Source organism: Gracilinanus agilis, chromosome 1 (genome assembly GCF_016433145.1).
Source record: "Gracilinanus agilis isolate LMUSP501 chromosome 1, AgileGrace, whole genome shotgun sequence".
NCBI lineage: Eukaryota > Metazoa > Chordata > Mammalia > Didelphimorphia > Didelphidae > Gracilinanus > Gracilinanus agilis.
The window spans coordinates 252408900-252427783 of record NC_058130.1 but is presented as its reverse complement, the minus strand read 5'-3'; the positions used below and the strand labels follow the sequence as shown (position 1 = coordinate 252427783).

Here is an 18884-nt window from a genome sequence, read left to right as displayed (position 1 = left end):
GGTTGTTGATGCCTCTGCACTTAACTGATGTTTAATTTGTTGATCTTTTGCTTTTTCTTGATTGTAAAAACATCTCCTATGCAAAGATACTATTATCCCCCAGGAAAGGTTATGTGATTCTGAATACAACGGCATGAGAGGTGGTCTGTCTTTTATGAGATGATTTCCAGAGATCTTTTTTTCTCCTCTTGTAATAGCTGGGGAGGGCACCCTCAGTACCTAGTGGCAGGATGGAATTTGTCCTTCCCGTGAGGAGATTTAGTTCAAGTGGGCAGTTTGGGGAAGATCTTCCTTGCCAGATTTATCCAGAACTGGTTAGAATAATCTTATTTCTTGATAAAAAAGAAATCCTTTGAGAGGCGGCTAGGTGGCTTAGTGGATAGAGAGCCAGGTCTGGAGATAGGATATTCTGGGTTCAAATTTGGCCTCAGCCTCTTCCTGGCTGGGTGACCCTGGGCAAGTCACTTAACCCCATTGCCTCGCCCTTACCATGCTTCTGCCTTTATGAAACATATTATTGATTCTGAGACAGAAGGTAAGAGGTTTTTTTATTTGTTTGGTTGTTTTTTTTTTAACTTCACTTTAGGAAAGGATTAGGGAATAAAATTTGTCTCTAGCATCTATAATTTTGTATTCAGTCATCTTTAGTGCGAGGTCTACATCTGTATCATCCTTTAGTGTGGGTTATCTGGTTTCTGGGAGTTCTCATTGTACAGCTGATGTATTCTAGCGCATTTGTGGCCCAGTTGATGCTTGGGGGCTCATACTGTGGTTTTTTGGTTTGGGATTTTGGGTTTGTTTTTTTTTTGCTCTCTTTTCAAAGGCCAAAAAAATCCAGCCCAGATCTGCACTGATTTCCATTTCTAGGATGCTGACTTGCTAAAAGGGGAATAGGTACAAAATGGGACTCTCTAAGGTAGTGGCTAATTTTCAGAAATAAAACCTTGCAGGGTGTTTGTCTCCAGACGGATTTTGTCCTCTTTGAACACGATCCACGGCCCACAGCACGTGTGTGACTCGGGCCGTCACAGAGCCAGCCTGCAGGAGCCTGCCGCACCGAGAGGACTCTCTGGGCTGAGCCCGGGCCTGGCTCTGCGGCCACGTCCCAGCGCTGAGGCAGAAACACAGCACCCCCAAGGTAGGGAATGATGGAGACCGTGACACCGGAGCACACTGTTCTTCGTGTTAGCTCCTTCATGCATTCTTCTCTGGGTTAAGAAATAGGAGTCTCTTTCCCAACATGATGGACAAGGAAAGAGGCATTACATCCATGGATAGCCTTTATTATATTACCTACTGTCTCAGGAATGGGAGGAGGGAGAGCGGGGAGGGAACATGGATCACAAAATGTCTGAAAATGATTATTAAAATTGTATCTACATATAATCTGGAAAAAATATATACAATTTTTAAAAAAAAGATGAAGGCAGCCAGGACCCATAAAATGCCACACGTAAAGAATCAGAAACCTGGCTTATCCATGGTGCCCATCCCTCTGAGGGCCCTGGCTTAAGTCTGCACCTTTATATAAACTAGTAACCATATCCCAGACTCCTTACAACTGTGCCTAATGGCATGGGGCTAAAATGAGAAAAGGGGAAAATGACAAATGTGTTTTTTTTTTAATTATTTTTTTTAAACCCTTACTTTCCATCTTGGAATCAATGCCATGTATTGGTTCCAAGATAGAAGAGTGGTAAGGGCTAGGCAAAGCAGGTGTCCAGGGTCACACAGCTAGAAAGTATCTGAGGTCAAATTTGAACCCAGAACCTCCCGTCTCTAGGCCTGGCTCTCAACCCCTGAACCACCCAGCTGCCCCCTGAAAATGACCAAAGTTGGAGGGGGTATATGGAAAAGGGGACACTAATACCCTCTTGGTATAGCTGGGAACTGCTCCTATTGGATTTCAAGGAGTAATTCAAAACTCCACCCAGAGTTATAAAGAGTATACCTTTAGACTCAGCAAAACTGTTGTTGGGTCTATTTCCCATGGGGATCAGGGAATAAGGAAAAGAACCTATATGTTCCAAAATATCCATAGCAGTTCTCTTTGGGGTGGCAAAGAATTAGAAATCGAAGGGATGTCTATCCATTGGGGAAACGGCTAAACAAGTTGTGGTATGTGGCTGTTATAAGAAGGGGGGTAGCAGATAGTTGGGGTGTGCTTCGGTAACCCCCTTGACTGAATGGATATGGGCCAAAGCTGCTCACACCACCCCTTCTTACTAGGGAGACACTTGGGGTTGGTGCACAAGTTGGGGTTCCCCAATATGGACAAATTAGGATTGAGAGGTTAGAGGAAAATGTTATCTATTGAATGAACCCCTAAAGTCCCCTGGCAGTTGCTCAGAGCCAGGTTAAATTAAGCCATGCCTCCCCACTGCCAATAGCTGGGAGCAGTTTAAAATGAATACACCTTCCACAACCACAAAGAGGTCGTTTCCCTACCAAATCAGCTGTAGTCCAGATCTGCCTCAAATCTCTAAGATGGGGTTTATTTAGGTATAAAACAATTCCAGGGTGTAGGAAAGGGTATCAGGAAAAAGGGTGAAGGTGATTTCTAAATTCTAGTATCTGTCTCTCCCAGGGTTGGGCAGTAACAGAGATTTCTTCTGTAGCTTTCGATCTCAGTTAACTGACCCAGACCCCAGTAAAACTCCTGCCCTAAATAACTTTAACTGCCTAAAGAGGGAATGTAGTAATCAAGGTTCAAGCTGGGTTGGTTAGCCCTCAGCGGCCCACTCCCTCCCACCAGAGTCCCGGCTCCCTGGCCCAAACTGAGGAACTGCAATATATATCTTCAGTGGTATTCAATGAAGTTGAAAGCACAATTGGGCTTTTTGCAGTCTTTGAAAGTCTCAGGGAAATTCTCAGATTTTGAGGTTTGAAGTGCTCCAGGACCCACAAGATCTCTCCTCCTACCTCCCTGTCCCTCCAAAGATGAGTGAACAGAAAGTATGTCCTTTGGAATCTTCCCACAATCTTCAGCTCTCCTGCTGTCATTCTTCCTGGGTTCTCAATATTCCATCAGAGAATTTTCAAAAAGCAGACTTACTTGATCTTTTACCAAATCTTACCTAGTCTGTTACACTGTGATGGAATATTATTATGCCATAAGAAATGATGAGTGGATTAATTTTTTTTAAACTTGGAACTATATGGGATAATAAAAAGTGAAAGGTGCAGAATCAAGTGGACATATATGGAATTGCTTGTTGGCTCTGGGAGGGGGGAGAGAAGGGGGAGGGAAAGAACATGAATCATGGAAACATGGAAAAAATTGAATGAATAAATAAATAAAAATTTTTAAGTGGACACTATACACAGCTATAGAAAATACTGGAAGAATAAATTGTGAATGTTATCTCCAGAGAGTGAACTGAAAGGTGAAAATATGAAAGATTTCATTTGTTTGAACATACTGGCCCTCCAGACAATACCATCTATGATTCTGGGATGTTAGAGAGGGTCTGGGACATTTGTGGATGGGATTTATTATTGGGGGTGGGGGGTGGGGGGTGGAATAAAGACATAATGAATTAGAAGACAGTTTTGAGACAATAAGGAGTTAAAATATTCTCTATAAACCCATTAACTCTTTCCTGACACACAGGAAGAGAGAAAGTGTCTATAATTGTTTTTTACTGGAATTCAAGAACTAAAATAGCAAAAGAGGGAATGAAGAAAAACCTTTTGAAATATTTTTAAAGAGTTAGCAAAAACTAAAGGGTAATTTGAGTTTTTTTATTTAGAGTAAATTGAGAGAGAAGGTGGGATTTGACAAAAAATGAAAGTAATGGATTACCTACTGTAATAGGTATAGGTATAGGGGGGTACACACCCCCCACAGAATGTTCAGAATCTTCTGACTTCCAGTGTGTCCAAGAGAGAACTTCCTGTCCCCCTGTTAACCCACCATCTGGGTGTGCCAAACTCTTATGGGAAAAAACAGGGGAAGTTAACTTAATATTTATATGGGTTCAGAAGGGTGAGTAGGAGACAGGATTGGACAATAGGTGGGACCAAACAAGTTAGGGAAACTGGGTTTAGCTGTTAGGGGAAATGTCTGTTGACAGGAGTGACAGTTAGGTCCTCTCACTCTGCTCCACGTAGACAAGGGATAAACACAGAGTATAATAAATACACACACTATGGGAACTTTAAGGTACAAAGAAAACAAACAGGGAAACAGTTCAATTGTTTTTTGAGAGGATAGGAGAGGGGATGAGGTGAAACTATGTCTAACTGTCCAGGACTGGAGTCAAAAGGGTAAGTTCCTTAGCCAACCTAGCTTCTGCCAGGTTTGACAGCTTGGCTAAGGACCTAAGGAAGAGGGCTTGGGTTTGGGTTCTCACAACTGATCCAGAGATACCAGGAACCAACTCCTCCACAGCGGATGATCCAAAAGTAACCAGGTAGGAAAAGATGTCTGCAACCTGTCCACCAGAACACAGGCCTCTTCCCTACTCAGAGTTGACTTACAGGATGATGTCTTCAGCCTTTACAACCTTCACCAATCTCCAAGATCCCAGGTCACATAGGGACTGCTGATTGCACTTCTGCTCCAAACCCCTCTCAAAACAGCAATGTCTGTTGCTTAGCTCTTTCCTCCCTACCCCCTGCATTCTATTCAGAATGTACATGACTTTCAGCACAGGCTTTCCCTAATATGCTTGCAAAAATCTGCCTTTATACTTTTAAAGCCTCTATCTATTATACTACTAATGAATTGTTTAAATGCATAAAGAAAAAGGACTTGATAATAAGCCAAAAACCAGAAATTAGAGTCTCCCTTTCTGCCACTCTCCCTCCCTGGCATTTGATGCATAGTGTCCCCAACAGGGGAATTATTAGGATTATTATTATTATTTGTTATATTAAATAATGTACTCATTATTACATTATTTCATATGAATAAAAGTAAGTTAAACATATAAGAGATGTATGATCCTTTTCTTTGTATGTGGAAATACTGGCTTTATTTGGTTTTGTAAAATTTGGGGGGAAAAAAGATTTTAAGATTTACTGAAAAAGAAAGGTAATGGCAGGTGGGTGGCTCAATGGGAAAAGTCAGGCCTAGAGATAGGGGGTCCTGGGTTCAAATTTGACCCCAGATACTTCCTAGTCATGTGATCCTGAGTAAGTCACTTAATGCCCATTGCCTAGCCCTTACTTAGTATCCATTCTAAGATAGAAGGTGTTTTTTAAGTGTTTTTAAAGAAACAACCCCCTCCCACCCCAAAAAAAGATGTTTTCTTTATCACCCTAATTTTTTCTCCCCATGCCAAATGTGGTCAGGACCCATGAGATTACAAGTGTTTTTATATAGCTAATTGTAGAGAAACAGCCTCATAGGAATTTTTTTTTTAACCCTTAACTTCTGTGTATTAACTTATAGGTGGGAGATTGGTAAGGGTAGGCAATGGGGGTCAAGTGACTTGCCCAGGGTCACACAGCTGGGAAGTGTCTAAGGCCGGATTTGAACTTAGGACCTCCTGTCTCTAGGCCTGACTCTCAATCCACTGAGCTACCCAGCTGCCCCCCCTCATAGGAATTTAATGCTGAAAAGGATGAAAGACATAGGCCAGCCAGTCCCCTCATTTTCCATATTAGGAAATTGAGTAATGACTAGTGAAATAATGTGCCCAAGATCAAATTGTAAGTAAAAGTCAGAGTTGGAATTTTAACCTGAATATTGACTTTAAATTCAATGTTTTTTCTACCATCTCTTTCTGATTCCAAAAGGTATTATTTTTTTAGCTTTGTTTTTTTGCTCAGATTTGAAAGGCTTATGTTGGAATATAATTGAAAACAAAATAGGTTATATTGTCAGGCTGCAGCTGTGGCCTACATGGTCCAGAATGTGGGAGGAATTGGGGAGATGTCATTGTCATTCTCCAACTCTTTCTTGAAATCTGACCATGAAATGACTCCTCTTGCTTCCACATGCCCTGATGCCATTCTCTTCCATCTTGTTGGGCAAGTGGCCCTTTTTTTGGAGTCATCTTCCTATTGACTTGTTCCTTTGGTGCTCCCTACAATACCCCAGATTTCTATCTTTAAAAAACCCCAGATGCCATACCTATCACACTACCAAGAAACTTTTTTATTGAATTAGAAAAAATTATAACAAAGTTCATTTGGAAGAACAAAAGATCAAGAATATAAAGGGAAATAATGAAAAAAAAAATGTGAAGGAGGGGAGCCTAGCAGTACCAGATCTTAAAACTACTGTAAAGCAGTGGTCATCAAAACAATATGGTACTGGGGGTAGCTGGGTTTGAGTGGATTGACTCCAAGATGGAAGGTAAGGGTTATTTAAAAAAAAAAAAAAAAAGACATTAAAAAAAAAGCCTCAGACACTTCCCAGCTGTGTGACCCTGGGAAAGTCACTTGACCCCCACTGCCCACTCTTACCACTCTTCCACCAAGGAGCCAATACACAGAAGTTAAGGGTTTAAAAAAAAAAAAAACAATATGGTACAGGCTAAAAGGCAGAAGGGAGGATCAGTGGAAAAAACTTGGGGTAAATGACCTCAGCAAGATAGTGTACAATAAACCCAAAGATCCCAGCTTTTGGGACAATAACCCACTGTTTGACAAAAACTGCTGGGAAAATTGGAAAACAGTAGGGGAGAAATTAGGTCTAGATCAACATCTCACACTCTACATCAAGATGAACTCCAAGTGGGTAAATGACTTAAATATAAAGAAGGAAACTATAAGTAAATTAGTTGAACACAGAATAGCATAAGACCAAGCTAGAAATAGAGACTATCACAAAATATAAAATGAATAATTTTGATTATATTAAATTAAAAAGAGGCAGTTGGGTAGCTCAGTGGATTGAGAGTCAGGCCTAGAGGTCCTAGGTTCAAATCCGGCCTCAGACACTTCCCAGCTATGTGACCCTGGGTAAGTCACTTAACCCCCATTGCTTCTGCCTTGGAGCCAATATACAGTATTGACTCCAAGATGGAAGGTAAGGGTTTAAAAAAAACAAACAAAAAAACACATTAAATTAAAAAGAATATGTATAAACAAAACCAATGCATCTAAAATTAGAAGGGAAGCAACAAATTCAGAAAAAAATCTTTTTAACAAAAAACTCTGACAGGGGTCTAATTTCTCAAATATATAAGGAATTAAATCAATTGTACAAAGTCAAGCCATTCTCCAATTGATAAATAAGCAAGGGTCATGAATAGACAATTTTCAGATAAAGAAATCAAAACTGTCAATAAACACATGAGAAAGTGTTCTAAATCTCTAATAATTAGAGAAATGCAAATCAAAACAACTTTGAGGTACCACCTCACACCTAGCAGATTGGCTAATATGACAGTAAAGAAAAGTAATAAATGTTGGAGGGGATGTGACCAAATTGGGCCACTAATACATTGCTGGTGGAGTTGTGTATTGATTCAACCATTCTGAATGGCAATTTGGAACTATTCCCAAAGGGCTTTAAAAGACTGCCTGCCCTTTGATCCAGCCATACCACTGCTGGGTTTGTACCCCCAAAGAGATCATAGATAAACAGACCTGTACAAAAATATTTATAGCCTCGCTTTTTGTGGTGGCAAAAAACTGGAAAATGAGTGTATGCCCTTCAATTGGGGAATGGCTGAACAAATTGTGGTATATGCTGGTGATGGAATACTATTGTGCTAAATGGAATAACAAACTGGAGGAATTCCATGTGAACTGGAATGACCTCCAGGAATTGATGCATAGTGAAAGGAGCAGAACCAGGAGAACATTGTACACAGAGACTGGTACACATGTGGTACATTATGGCATAATCAAATGTAATAGACTTTTCTACTAGCAGCAATGCAATGATCCTGGACAATTCTGAGGGACCTATGAAAAAGAACTGTGGAAGCAGAAACACAAAAGAAAAACATTTCCTTGATTACATGATTTGATGGGAATATGATTGGGGATGTTGACTTTAATTGTTCACTCTATTGCAAATATTAATAAAATGGAACTAGGTCTTGATCAATGATACATGTAAAACCCAATGGAATTGCGTGTTAGCTACAGGAGGAGGGTAAGAGGAGGGGAGGGAATTAATATAAATCATGTAACCATGGAAAAAATATTTCAAATTAATTAAAATAAATAAATTTTTTTTAAACCCATGGATTGAGAGCCAGGCTTAGAGATGGAAGGTACTGGGTTCAAATTTGACCTTAGACATGTGTTATTTAGAATTTCTGGGGTTCTATTTAGAGGTAGTAAGCCTCAACATATGTAGATATATGACAAACTTCCTGTGAACATATGGGGGACTTTGAAACTACATTTTCCATGGTCCAACAGGTTTCCTGTTTTGGATGACGTCTTCAAAGTAAAGCCCGGCTTTAAATATTGGGAAGTGGGGCTTGACTTCCTCTCTTTTGCTATGCAGACAAGATGAGGGAAGGTAGGGAATGTAATGGCTGAGGCAGCAATTTGAAATTTTTACAGGCACGTGGTCAATTTTATTCTACCAACATGGGCCTAAATAAAATATTAGTTTTCCTCATAATATCAGCCTTTATCATTTTTAATCGTTACAGACATTTCCCAGCTCTGTGACCCAGGGCACTTAGCCCCATTGCCTAGCCCTTACCACACTTCTGCCTTGAAACCAATACTCAGTATTGATTCTAAGACAGAAGGTAAAGGTTAAAAACAAAACAAAACAAAAAACAAAACACCTTGCCTGGATTCTACCATGCCTGCATCCTGTACCTGTCCTCTCTCAACAAACCTTCTAGAAAAAGCTGTTTGCACACTGCCTCTCCCTTCCTGTTTCAGCTCTTTAGACCTTACTTACAGTGTGGCTCCTTGACGTCATCACTGCGCTCTCCAGTGAACCGTGCTCTCCTGTTTACCAAGTCTAATTATTTTTCTTAGTCTTCAGTCTCTGATGCGTGACACTGGTGACCATCGTCACTTCCAGCATAGTTTTCTGGGTCTTTGTGACTCTCTTTACTACTCTGTCTACCTCACCGTTCCTCGGGCTCCCTTTGCTACTTGTTACCCCAATCCCACCCCTTCCTCGTGCTTGTTCTGGGCCATCTTCTCCTTCCTTTTTCCTGAGCAGTTCTACAAAACCCTCCCTCCCTCTCTCTCCTGAGCTTCAGGCTCCTCTCACCAGCGGCCTAATGGACATTTCAGATTGATTGTCCTGGAGATGTCTCAGGCTCAATGTGGCCAAAGCAGAATTTGTTCTTTCCCCCCAAAACTCCACCTTCTTCCAGGCTCCCCTCCTTCTCGCAGTCACCCGGAGGTTCTCAACCTCAGTGCTCTCCCTGGTTCTCCATCTATTTGTCAAATGTCCCTTCGTGACCCCATCTCTCCATTTGCATGGCGATGGGGTGCCTTGGTAAGGGAGCTCCTTTCACAGGCCTGGCACGTTCCCCACCCAGCTGCTGGAGGGACTTTGTGGAAACGCTGACCTGACTGTGTTGGCAGCCCTCCCCACTCAATGCCAGGGGCTATGGCCGCTAGGATGAAGCGACCTCTTCTATGTCTCACAATCTCACCCTCGCTAGCCTCACGGTACACATTACTCCTGTCCAGCGCTTGAAAGAATGAAAAGTTTTCATTAAATACGTGCCAAATACTGGTGATAAAAATGAGCTTCCATCGCTGAGAAATTCTAATGGGACAACAGCATCTAGAGGGGAGTCATTGGGGTGGGAGAGCCAGATGAGCCCAGATGATGGTGAAAGCACTGATTGAGAGGCCCTTTCCCCATGGAAGGCTAGAGACCGAGGGAGAAGGCCTGGTAGCCTTGGCCACAGGGTAGGAATGGCTAGGTGAAGGTGACGCTATGGGATCCCAACAGATACAGGGCAGTGGCTTGGCTTCTTCCAGGCATGGCTCCAAGTTTGGAGGGAGAAACAAGCAGAGTGCCAAGGAGTTAAATGACCAGGATGAAGAATCCCCAAGTCTACCCCACCAGCCAACCTTCTACTCCTCAACTAGGATATGCCATATCTGTGCCTTTGCCTAGACTGCCTCCTTCCTCACCTGGTACCATGAAACTCTTCTTTCAGGCGGTGTAAGAAGGAAAATTACGTATTTATAGATATATGTTAAAAATATGTGGCCGCCAGGAATCAACAATTTAGGTTGATTCTGTAATTAAATCAGACCCAAGTCAGCATCTCACACCTCCTTCACTGCCCTATATTTATATTCTCTCCATTATTCTGTATACTGATTTATGTACTTGTTGCCTCCCTTAACAGAATGCCTAGTTAAGAGTAGAGATCATTTAAACATTGTATTTCAACCTCCAAGTCCTATCACAGTACCTGAAATATAGGAGAGCCTTAAGAAATGCTTGATTGTTGATTCAAGTGAAGCTGACTGGAAGAGTCCTTGGGTTATGTTGAAACTATAAGGGAATAAAACTTATCTGCTAACTAATTTTTGTTTTCAAAGAATCCAAATTACTCTATGGGTCCCATCTCTAGGGGAACAAAAGCTAAAGCTGAAAAACTTCTTTGATCTATATAGGCTTTTTCTTCTTTATTACATTGTGATTTTTAAATTTCATTCATATGTATCAAAACTAATGAAGTTAGTGATCCATAAAAGCTATGTCACATTTTAATATATGTCATTGTAAAGAAGAAAAAATACAACTATTCCACATTGTTCTATACTCATTTTAATACAGGTAGATCAAAGTACAATTAATGGCTTTCTTACTAATAAAAAACTTCCAAAGCATTTACTGTACATTATCCTGAAGAACTGGGGAAAAGGCAAGCTTCCATCTGAAAATGAAAAAGTCCTTATAAAACCTTCAGTGTCACCACCACAAGCTCACATCATATTCACATAAAGAATGAAGCAGAGAAGCGGAGGTCAACTTTCTGACAATCTGGAAAAGATCTGCTTCCTTTGCTCTGTTGTCATGTGTTCGCAGGCTTCCAAAACATTTGCCAGAATTAAAGTCTGTTGAATAGTTCTTGCTTTTACCCATATTCTTCCATTCATTCCAAATACTATCTCTAGTGGGTAGAGCTTTCCTATCTCTTGGATAATTTCACATTCAGGAGCTAAAAGCCTAGTGGAATTGGAGAAATAAATGAAGTTAAAAATGGAAGTCAAAGAAGCATCCCAAAGTTCTCTCCTCTCCAACTACGAACAATGACAAATTACATATATCTTGTTTCTCTCTCCATAACCAATCCTAGCTCCTCTCCCTGCCATTTCTGAACCAAGTGACAGGTTTTTAGTTTAAAGAAAATCAACCTCCACATTTTACCAACTTTGCACAAAAACCACACTAAGACTAAAATGAGAAGGATGGATTAAGATGACTGCTGAAGATCCTTGAAGCGACAAATCTAAGGTCCTTTTTCCCTTTCAGTGCCAGAATACTTTCGATGCAATAATGCTCTAGAAAACTCACCTTTTAACATAAGATTAATGGAGGTAACAAAATCTTCCTAATAACTGCATTTAGCTGATGTATGCTATTCTCTATGGCATCAACACAATAACAATTCATATAGCACTTTTAAAGCTTATAAAGTGTTTTTTCACAATAACCTTTGAAAGGAGGTGGTCCAAAGATTATGCCTGCTAATGAAGAGATCGAGGTTCAGAGAGGTGAAGGGACTTGCTCAGACCTCCATAGCAAGTGGCACAGTGAGGCCAAAACTCAAGGCTCTAATTTATTTCCTTCTATAGCAGGATGCTGCTTCTGCTAAGTTCAGTGTTTGGGAAGACTTAATTCTTTCAAACCATTATAATGCCATTTACATTTTTCATTATACATAGTACAATATGATGGTGCTTTGAAAAGTATAAAGCAGGGACAGCTAAGTGGATCAGTGGATTGAGAGCCAGGCCTAGAGATGGAAGGTCTTGAGTTCAAATATGGCCTCAAAACACTTCCTAGCTGTGTGACTCTGGGTGCATCCCTTACCCTGAACTGCCCAGCCCTTACTGGTTTTCTGCCTTAGAACTAATACTTAGTATTGATTCTAAGATGGATGATAAGGGCTTAAAAAAATCATAAAGCAATTTATGAATTTACGGTGTTATTATTAAGGGAAGAAGAGGCCACCTAGGAAATAGGAGTCATAGACTAAACACTGTAACCAATCCTCAAACCATGCAAAAACCAGTCACCTACATTCTGTCTTTAAATTATGTACTGAAATTTATATTCATTTTACCTTGCAGGAAAAATTCCAGACAACTAATGCTAAACAAAAATTCAAAAATTCAAACTTTTCCCTAGAAAGCAGAATGAAGGCAAGAGGGCCAGGCTCCAATACTTACTTTCTGATTAAACCGAGTGTCACCTTAAACAACAGGCCATCCTGTCCAATTACACCCATTCCATTTGCTCTTCCATTGCTATCAATACAGACCATCTCTGGCTCCATGTCTTTATTGGCAACAACAAACTGGCCATAAATGAGATCTCCCACCTAAAATAATAAATGTTATGTGATGAGAAGCAAGGCAATAAATGTTTCCATCCCAACAACCCACTGCCTGGTTGCTGTTCCCTATCAATCACAGTGAATGACAAATTCATCAATAAGCATTTATTAAGCACTAACATTAAGGCAAAAACAAAAGGGTCCCCATCCTGGAGGAATTTTACATTATTCTATGGGGATGGGGGAAGGTATTGTTACACAAATAAATACATAAACAATATAAAAGACAAAGTAATTTATGGGGTAATTGAGGACTGAGGAGAGGCCTCTGTAGGATATGACAGTTGGGGTGAGTTCTGAAAGAAGCTAAGGATTTATGGACTAAGTTTGGGCAAAAGGCATGGACACAGAACAGGGAATGGCACCTATGGGAAGCAGAAAATAGGCAAGTTGGGTTAGAATATAAGACATATGAAAAGAAATAAGATGAACGAAATCTGTCAAGACTGCAAGGCCCTTAAATATCAGAATGTGTCTCTTGCAGATACGTCTTTAGCAAGAGCTGATACTGGCAAAACTGTGCGTTAGGCCTCAGGGTCTGGACGCTCAATGCCCACAGCTGGGTGCTCAGTCTACACTTCTGGATCTCAGGGCAGATTTGAAGTCATAGAAAGGCAATAAATCACTCTTCCATAAGAGTTACTCAGATGAGGAGGGAGTGGAATCCAGACCATGCCAGACCCATTTATTAAATGCCTAGTTTTAGAAGAGGGGTAGGAACTGGACCTGTAATGCCACTAATATATAGAATTGTTGGATAAGGGAACTCCTTCTACCAAGGCCAGCTCTTACAGATACTATGATACAAAGGCAAAATGAAAAACAATTCCTGCCTTCACACTTAACCATTCAAACGGATATAAAATAATGGAGAGGATTTCTGAATTCTCTCTCACCCTAGGGCTTCTGGCAGATTTGCAGTTTGGCTGAGGCAAGACTCCATTCAGTAGCATGTAAATTTCAAGGTGACAAATCTGCTCACAAAGAAACAGTTTTTGCAGCAGTCTTAATTCCCCACCCTAACATTAATGCATTGTTGGTGGAGTTTTGAACTGATTCAACCATTCTGGAGGGCAATTGGGAACTATGCTCAAAGGGCTATAAAACTGTGCATACCCTTTGATCCAGTAATACTACTGCTTGTAACCCAAAGAGATCCCCCCACCAAAAAAAAAAAAAGGAAAGGATCTACTTATACAATAATATTTGTAGCAGCTCTTTTTGTGGTGGCAAAGAATTGGAAATTGAAGGGATATCCATCAATTGCAGAATGGCTGAACAAATTCTGGTATGATAGTGATGGAATACTATTGTGCAGCTAGAAAGACCTCCATGAACTAATGCAGAGTGAAATAAGCAGAACCAGGAAAATATTACACACAGTAACTGCAATAATTGCAAGATGATCAAATGTGAAAGACTTAGCTACTCTCGACAATACAATGATCCAGAACAATTCTGAAGGACTTATGACAAAGAATGCTATCCACTTCCAGAAAAAGAACTGTTGATAAAGTAAGAATACAGATCAAAGTATGAAATTTTTCACTTGTTTATCTGGGTTTTTGTTTTACAAGATTATTCACCTACAAGAATGAACAATATGGAAATATGTTTTGCATGATAATATGTGTATAATCCAGATTAAATTGCTTGCCAGCTCCAGCAGGGGGGTAAAGGAGGAAGGGAGACAATCTGGGTCATACAACTTTGGAAAACTTATGTGGAAATTTGTTAGTACATGTAATGGGTAAATTATTGGTTAATTTTTTAAAAATCAATTCCCCACCCTAATCCCCAAATGGGCAATTTAATTAAAATTCTCTACCAGGAAAAAAAAACCCACACACATGAAAACACAAAACTCCCTTACTAAACAAGAAATGCATATTTACTGTTTTCAAAAATACAGCATGGAAGGAATGAACTTGGAATATGCTACTTGGAGAGTCATATTTTCAAGGAATGTCAGACAAGAAGTTACTGTGCTCATTTAGGGAGAGATTTCTGGTAATCACTCCTACTGAATACTTAAATAATTCTAAATACACTGACTTCAGAATGTAGTTTATTCAAACATATGGGAAAGGATACAATAAAAGGGAACAAGAATTTATTAAATACCTACTATAGGCCAGGTAATGTGCTAATAAGTACTTTACAAATATCTCATTTGATTCCATGATACAGCATGTCACTTAATGCAAAAATGTTACCTGCACATTTGGTCTGTTTCTTTTGGTTGCTCCTTCAAATGCCAAGTAAGACAGAGAAGCTGGCTCACTTCCTCCAACATCAACCTTGAATAAGTCACCAGATTTAGCCGTCACAATGCCTATCACATGGTCTCCTTTAACGGGGACATACTGTAAGAGAAAAGTTAGAAAAGTCATAAAAGCACAAGCATGTAGACATTTGAAAACAGAAGAGAATTTTCACTAACAAACCCTGTCAATACATTTCTGCTTTTAAAAGGCTATAAAAGGAAAGCAACTAAGTAACTCAGCGGATTGAGAGACAGGTGGACCTAGGTTCAAATCTGGCCTCAGACTTGTCCTAGCTATGTAACCCTGGGCGAGTTATAACCCCATTGTCTAGCCTTTACCACTTTTCTGCCTTATGACCAATACGGAGTACTGATTCTAAGCCAGAAGGTAAGGGTTTTTTGTTTTGTTTTTTTTTAAAGCTATATAAACAATATTTTAACATTTTAGTATTAATATTATTTTATAAATACCACATTGGTCTAAGTATAGGCAATGAGTGAATATAGGCCATACCCCGCAATGAGACCTCTTTAAAAGGAAAAATATAATATATGTAGCTATATAGCTGTATGTTAAAAAATTTAAGTTGTTTGAGGGCAATGACTATTGTGTTTTTGCCTTTGGATCAAACTTATAGGAGGTTATGTACAAGAATAGCACAGAATAAGCAGGCTGGGATAGGTAGTTATCTACATTATTAGAGAGATCTGAACCAAACCAATTAGATCATACAGGTACAGCACCCAGTCTGGTGCCTTGCACATAGTAAACAAATATTTATTGAATTATCAGTCCCAAATACAGAGGAAAAGTAGACACCAATATGGAATAATCCTAGTGATGAATTTCTTCTTACTAAATATAGCTTCAATCTATCTCAAACTGAGATATTTATCCACTAAATTTATCCAGATAGCACATTTATCTACTGAGCTACATAATTATCCACATAAATATCTGGCTATATTTACCTCTCTAGCATTTTAGAAAAATATTTTCAGAGAAGAAACTTGGGCTACTTGGCTAATAAGCTGTCCACATTCCATCCTGTTCAATTAGCACAGTTCATAGGAAGTACCTTCACCAAACACTGATCTACCAAAATGCCCTGAGAGAGATATAAAGGAAAAATAAGACCCATCTCTGCATCATCAAGTTTATATTCTAGAATAGGGGTATGACACATGCAAATTTAACTATAACATGAATTAGCATGACAATGCACCTCTCTCCTTGACTACTGTAAACAGCCTTCTAATTGGTCATCTTGATGCCAATCTCTCCCACCAGCAATCTACTTTAATGCCAAGTGTTTTCACCCTCCTCAAATATTCTTCAAATATTTACCTTGGTCTCTCCTTTTCTCCCATCATTCTATTAATATGCTTCATCTATGAATATGGAATATGTTATTTGATCTCTCCCACCTTGAGGACCAGAACTTTGTGATGTTTATCTTTGTATTCCTAGCATAATGAATAGTACATAGTAGACATTTAAATATCTGAATTGAAGAGTTATTAAGTCAAATGTTAGGTCATGAAGATAGGAGACAATAACTAACTGTGAAGTGGGGATACTGCAGAAAATCCATTAATAAGTATTTGTGACAGATACTGGGCTAAACACTGGAGATACAAAGATAAAAAATTAAATTGTCCCTGCCTTAAAGGAACATATATATTTTAGATGATCAAGAAAGGCTTTGTACAAAAGTAGTATTAAACCCAAATTTAAGGAGTGTGAAAAGTAAAGAGCACATGTCAGGCCCAAGCAAAAGAGGGAAAGTACAAAATAAATATGGCCAAGATTAAGTAGCAGAGTTTCACTGGGCCCAAAAAAGTTGGTGCCAAAATTTAAAAGGAATTCTAATGCTGGGCTAGGAAATCTGAACTTTACTCAGTAATCCAGAGACTCAGTGTGGGGTTCTGGGTGGAGAAGTCATATTACTAAAGGCAACTTGGGAGCAAAAAAGGATGATTGTTTGGAGCTAGAAAGGCTATTCTAGTAGTTCCTAAAAATGGTACAGAGAACTTTTTTTTGTGGCAGGTGCTCTCAAGGCAACTGGAGACAACAAAATAAAATGAATATTGTTAGTTGGTTGTTAGCTAACTCCTTGGATTGTTGTTAGGGTCAAATGATCAAAATATCATAAATAGCTAGAAGCAACTATGGATAGTCCAAACACCTTCATTTTACATTTTAAGGGAAAACTGAGAACAGAGGACAATTTGCCTAAGGTCACACAGGTAATAAATATCATAATCATAAAGCATAAACGCAGGTCCTCTTAATCCAAAACTTTTTTCACTACATTTCCATAATGTGAAACGATTAACAAGTGCCAAAATCTACAGCCTTTAAGTGATGACTATTCTGCAAGGTAGAGCAGGAAAGTGCAGCTCTAAAGTCAAAGAACTGAGTTTGAAACCTGGGCCTACTATTGATTTCCTTTGTGCCTCTCCGCAAAACTGATTCACCTCTCTGGCTCTCAGTTACTTTTTTGGTAAAACCAAGGTGATGAACTAGATGACCTCTCTAGTTCAATCTATACCCGAGTAGTGGGGTGCAATTAAGTCCCAACTAAAATACCATCTATAACAGGAAGTCATCCCCAACTCCTCTTAATGCCAATATCTTCCCGGTTACTTCCCGTATGTTATCTATGTTTAGCTCAGTATCTATTTGTTTGCTATCTTCCCCCATTAGAGACGGTAAGCTCCAAGGGGCAGGGGCTGTCCTTTGCCCTTTTGGGTATCCCCAGTGCTTAGCACAATGCCAGACACACAATAGATACTTAACAAATGATTACTGATTATTTGGGACTTAAAAAGGTGGTATTCACCCCACCCCCAGCTACTTGATGCACAAAGCAGGGTCGGGAAATTCGGGGTGAAGGTAAGAGAGCAGAGGCAGGCGCGTCTGAAAAAAGGAGGACAGGCTGGCAGGACCTCAGGGCATATTTTAGGGGAGAAGAGTTGAGGGGTACTCTAAGATCCAGTAAGGAAATGCTAGAGTTAGAAAATCCCTCAGGGAATGACCGAGTCCCGGGCTCAGTCGGGAAACTGAGGCTAGAGAAGCTAGAGCATCCCAGGAGTCCTGAATGCCGGCCCAGACGCCCTCTGCCACCACGTGTTCGAGAGAGGAAGGCCGGACCCTGGCCTTTCCTTCCTCCTTCCCAGTCTCTCTCACTCACTCGTTTCTGCTGGGAGTCCACCCAGTAGACGCCGCCGCCGCCACCGCCACCTCCACCGCTGGGCTCTTTGTGGCGAAGCCGCCCGCACTTGGTGACCAGTAGGCGGTCACCGCAGCGCCTCAGGCCCGGACCACACACCACGCGGGTGCGGGGCCGCACTACTGCCCCCAAGCGCAGCGTCTGCTCCGCGGAGCCCTCGGTGCCCGGCCCCGCCGACTCGGGCAGCAGGAGCTCTTCCCCAGGCAGCACCACTTGCCCCAACATGGTCCGGGCTACCCGCGGCCCCGAAGACGAAATCGCTGAGGCCGCCATCACCCAGTAGTGCAACTGCTGCGCCTTCTGCAGCGACCCCTGCAGACCGGAGGAGAGAGGAGCGCAGAGCCCAGTAGGCCCCCATGCTGTGGCTCTATGTCGGAGAGTGGAGGGAGGAATAACTGGGCGCCCTTAGGGTTCCGCTCCCTCCTCTGAGGTGGCATCCTACATAAGTGGAAGAGGAGCTGTCCTGCCTGCCCATCCCCTCAAGGTTCCCCGGTCCCGCACTCCGCTGTGGCTCCATACCCCGGGAGAGAAGGAAGAGCTGCTCTGTTCCCAAGACCCCGCCCTTGGACTGTGGTTCCCTCCAAAGCCCACCCTTCCACTCTGGCTCTGCCCCACCCATTCTGACACCAACCCAAGACCACCTTTCAAGCCCCTTCTATTGAGGCACCATCCTTTGTGAGAGGAGAACTCAAGAGACTGCAATTCCCTCCACTATGGCTCCATACTACAGGAATAGGGGAGCAGCCCTGGGCCACCCTCCCCCATCCCTTCCACAGAGGTTCCATTCTACAGAACTAGAGAATTGCTCCCACCCTTCGCCGGTGGCCCTGCCCATTTCTATCCCCATTTCCCCCACGGTAGCTTCCTCTCACTAGTGTGAAAGAGGAGTAGCTCGGGACCCACTCCCAG

The 18884-nt window shown here is 41.1% G+C and overlaps 1 protein-coding gene across 1 annotated transcript; it reads right to left on the bottom strand.

The window, feature by feature from the left end:
* Positions 1–10662: 10662 nt before the first annotated feature.
* On the bottom strand, positions 10663–18511 carry EXOSC3 (exosome component 3). The gene is made up of 4 exons (XM_044657524.1): positions 17937–18511; positions 14690–14839; positions 12307–12458; positions 10663–11080 (listed from the first exon to the last, which is right to left on the bottom strand). The coding sequence occupies exons 1-4, from the start codon at positions 18246–18248 to the stop codon at positions 10879–10881; spliced, it is 816 nt and encodes a 271-aa protein (XP_044513459.1). The 5' UTR covers positions 18249–18511; the 3' UTR covers positions 10663–10878.
* Positions 18512–18884: the final 373 nt, after the last annotated feature.

Excerpts from the sequence above, each read along its gene's own strand:
- EXOSC3 (XM_044657524.1), bottom strand. The coding sequence starts at position 18,248 with ATGGCGGCCTCAGCGATTTCGTCTTCGGGGCCGCGGGTAGCCCGGACC. Across the intron at positions 12,459-14,689 it reads GAAACAGACCAAATGTGCAG|GTGGGAGATCTCATTTATGG; the intron begins GTAACATTTTTG and ends TTATTATTTTAG. Across the intron at positions 11,081-12,306 it reads ACACTCGGTTTAATCAGAAA|GCTTTTAGCTCCTGAATGTG; the intron begins GTAAGTATTGGA and ends CAATTCCACTAG.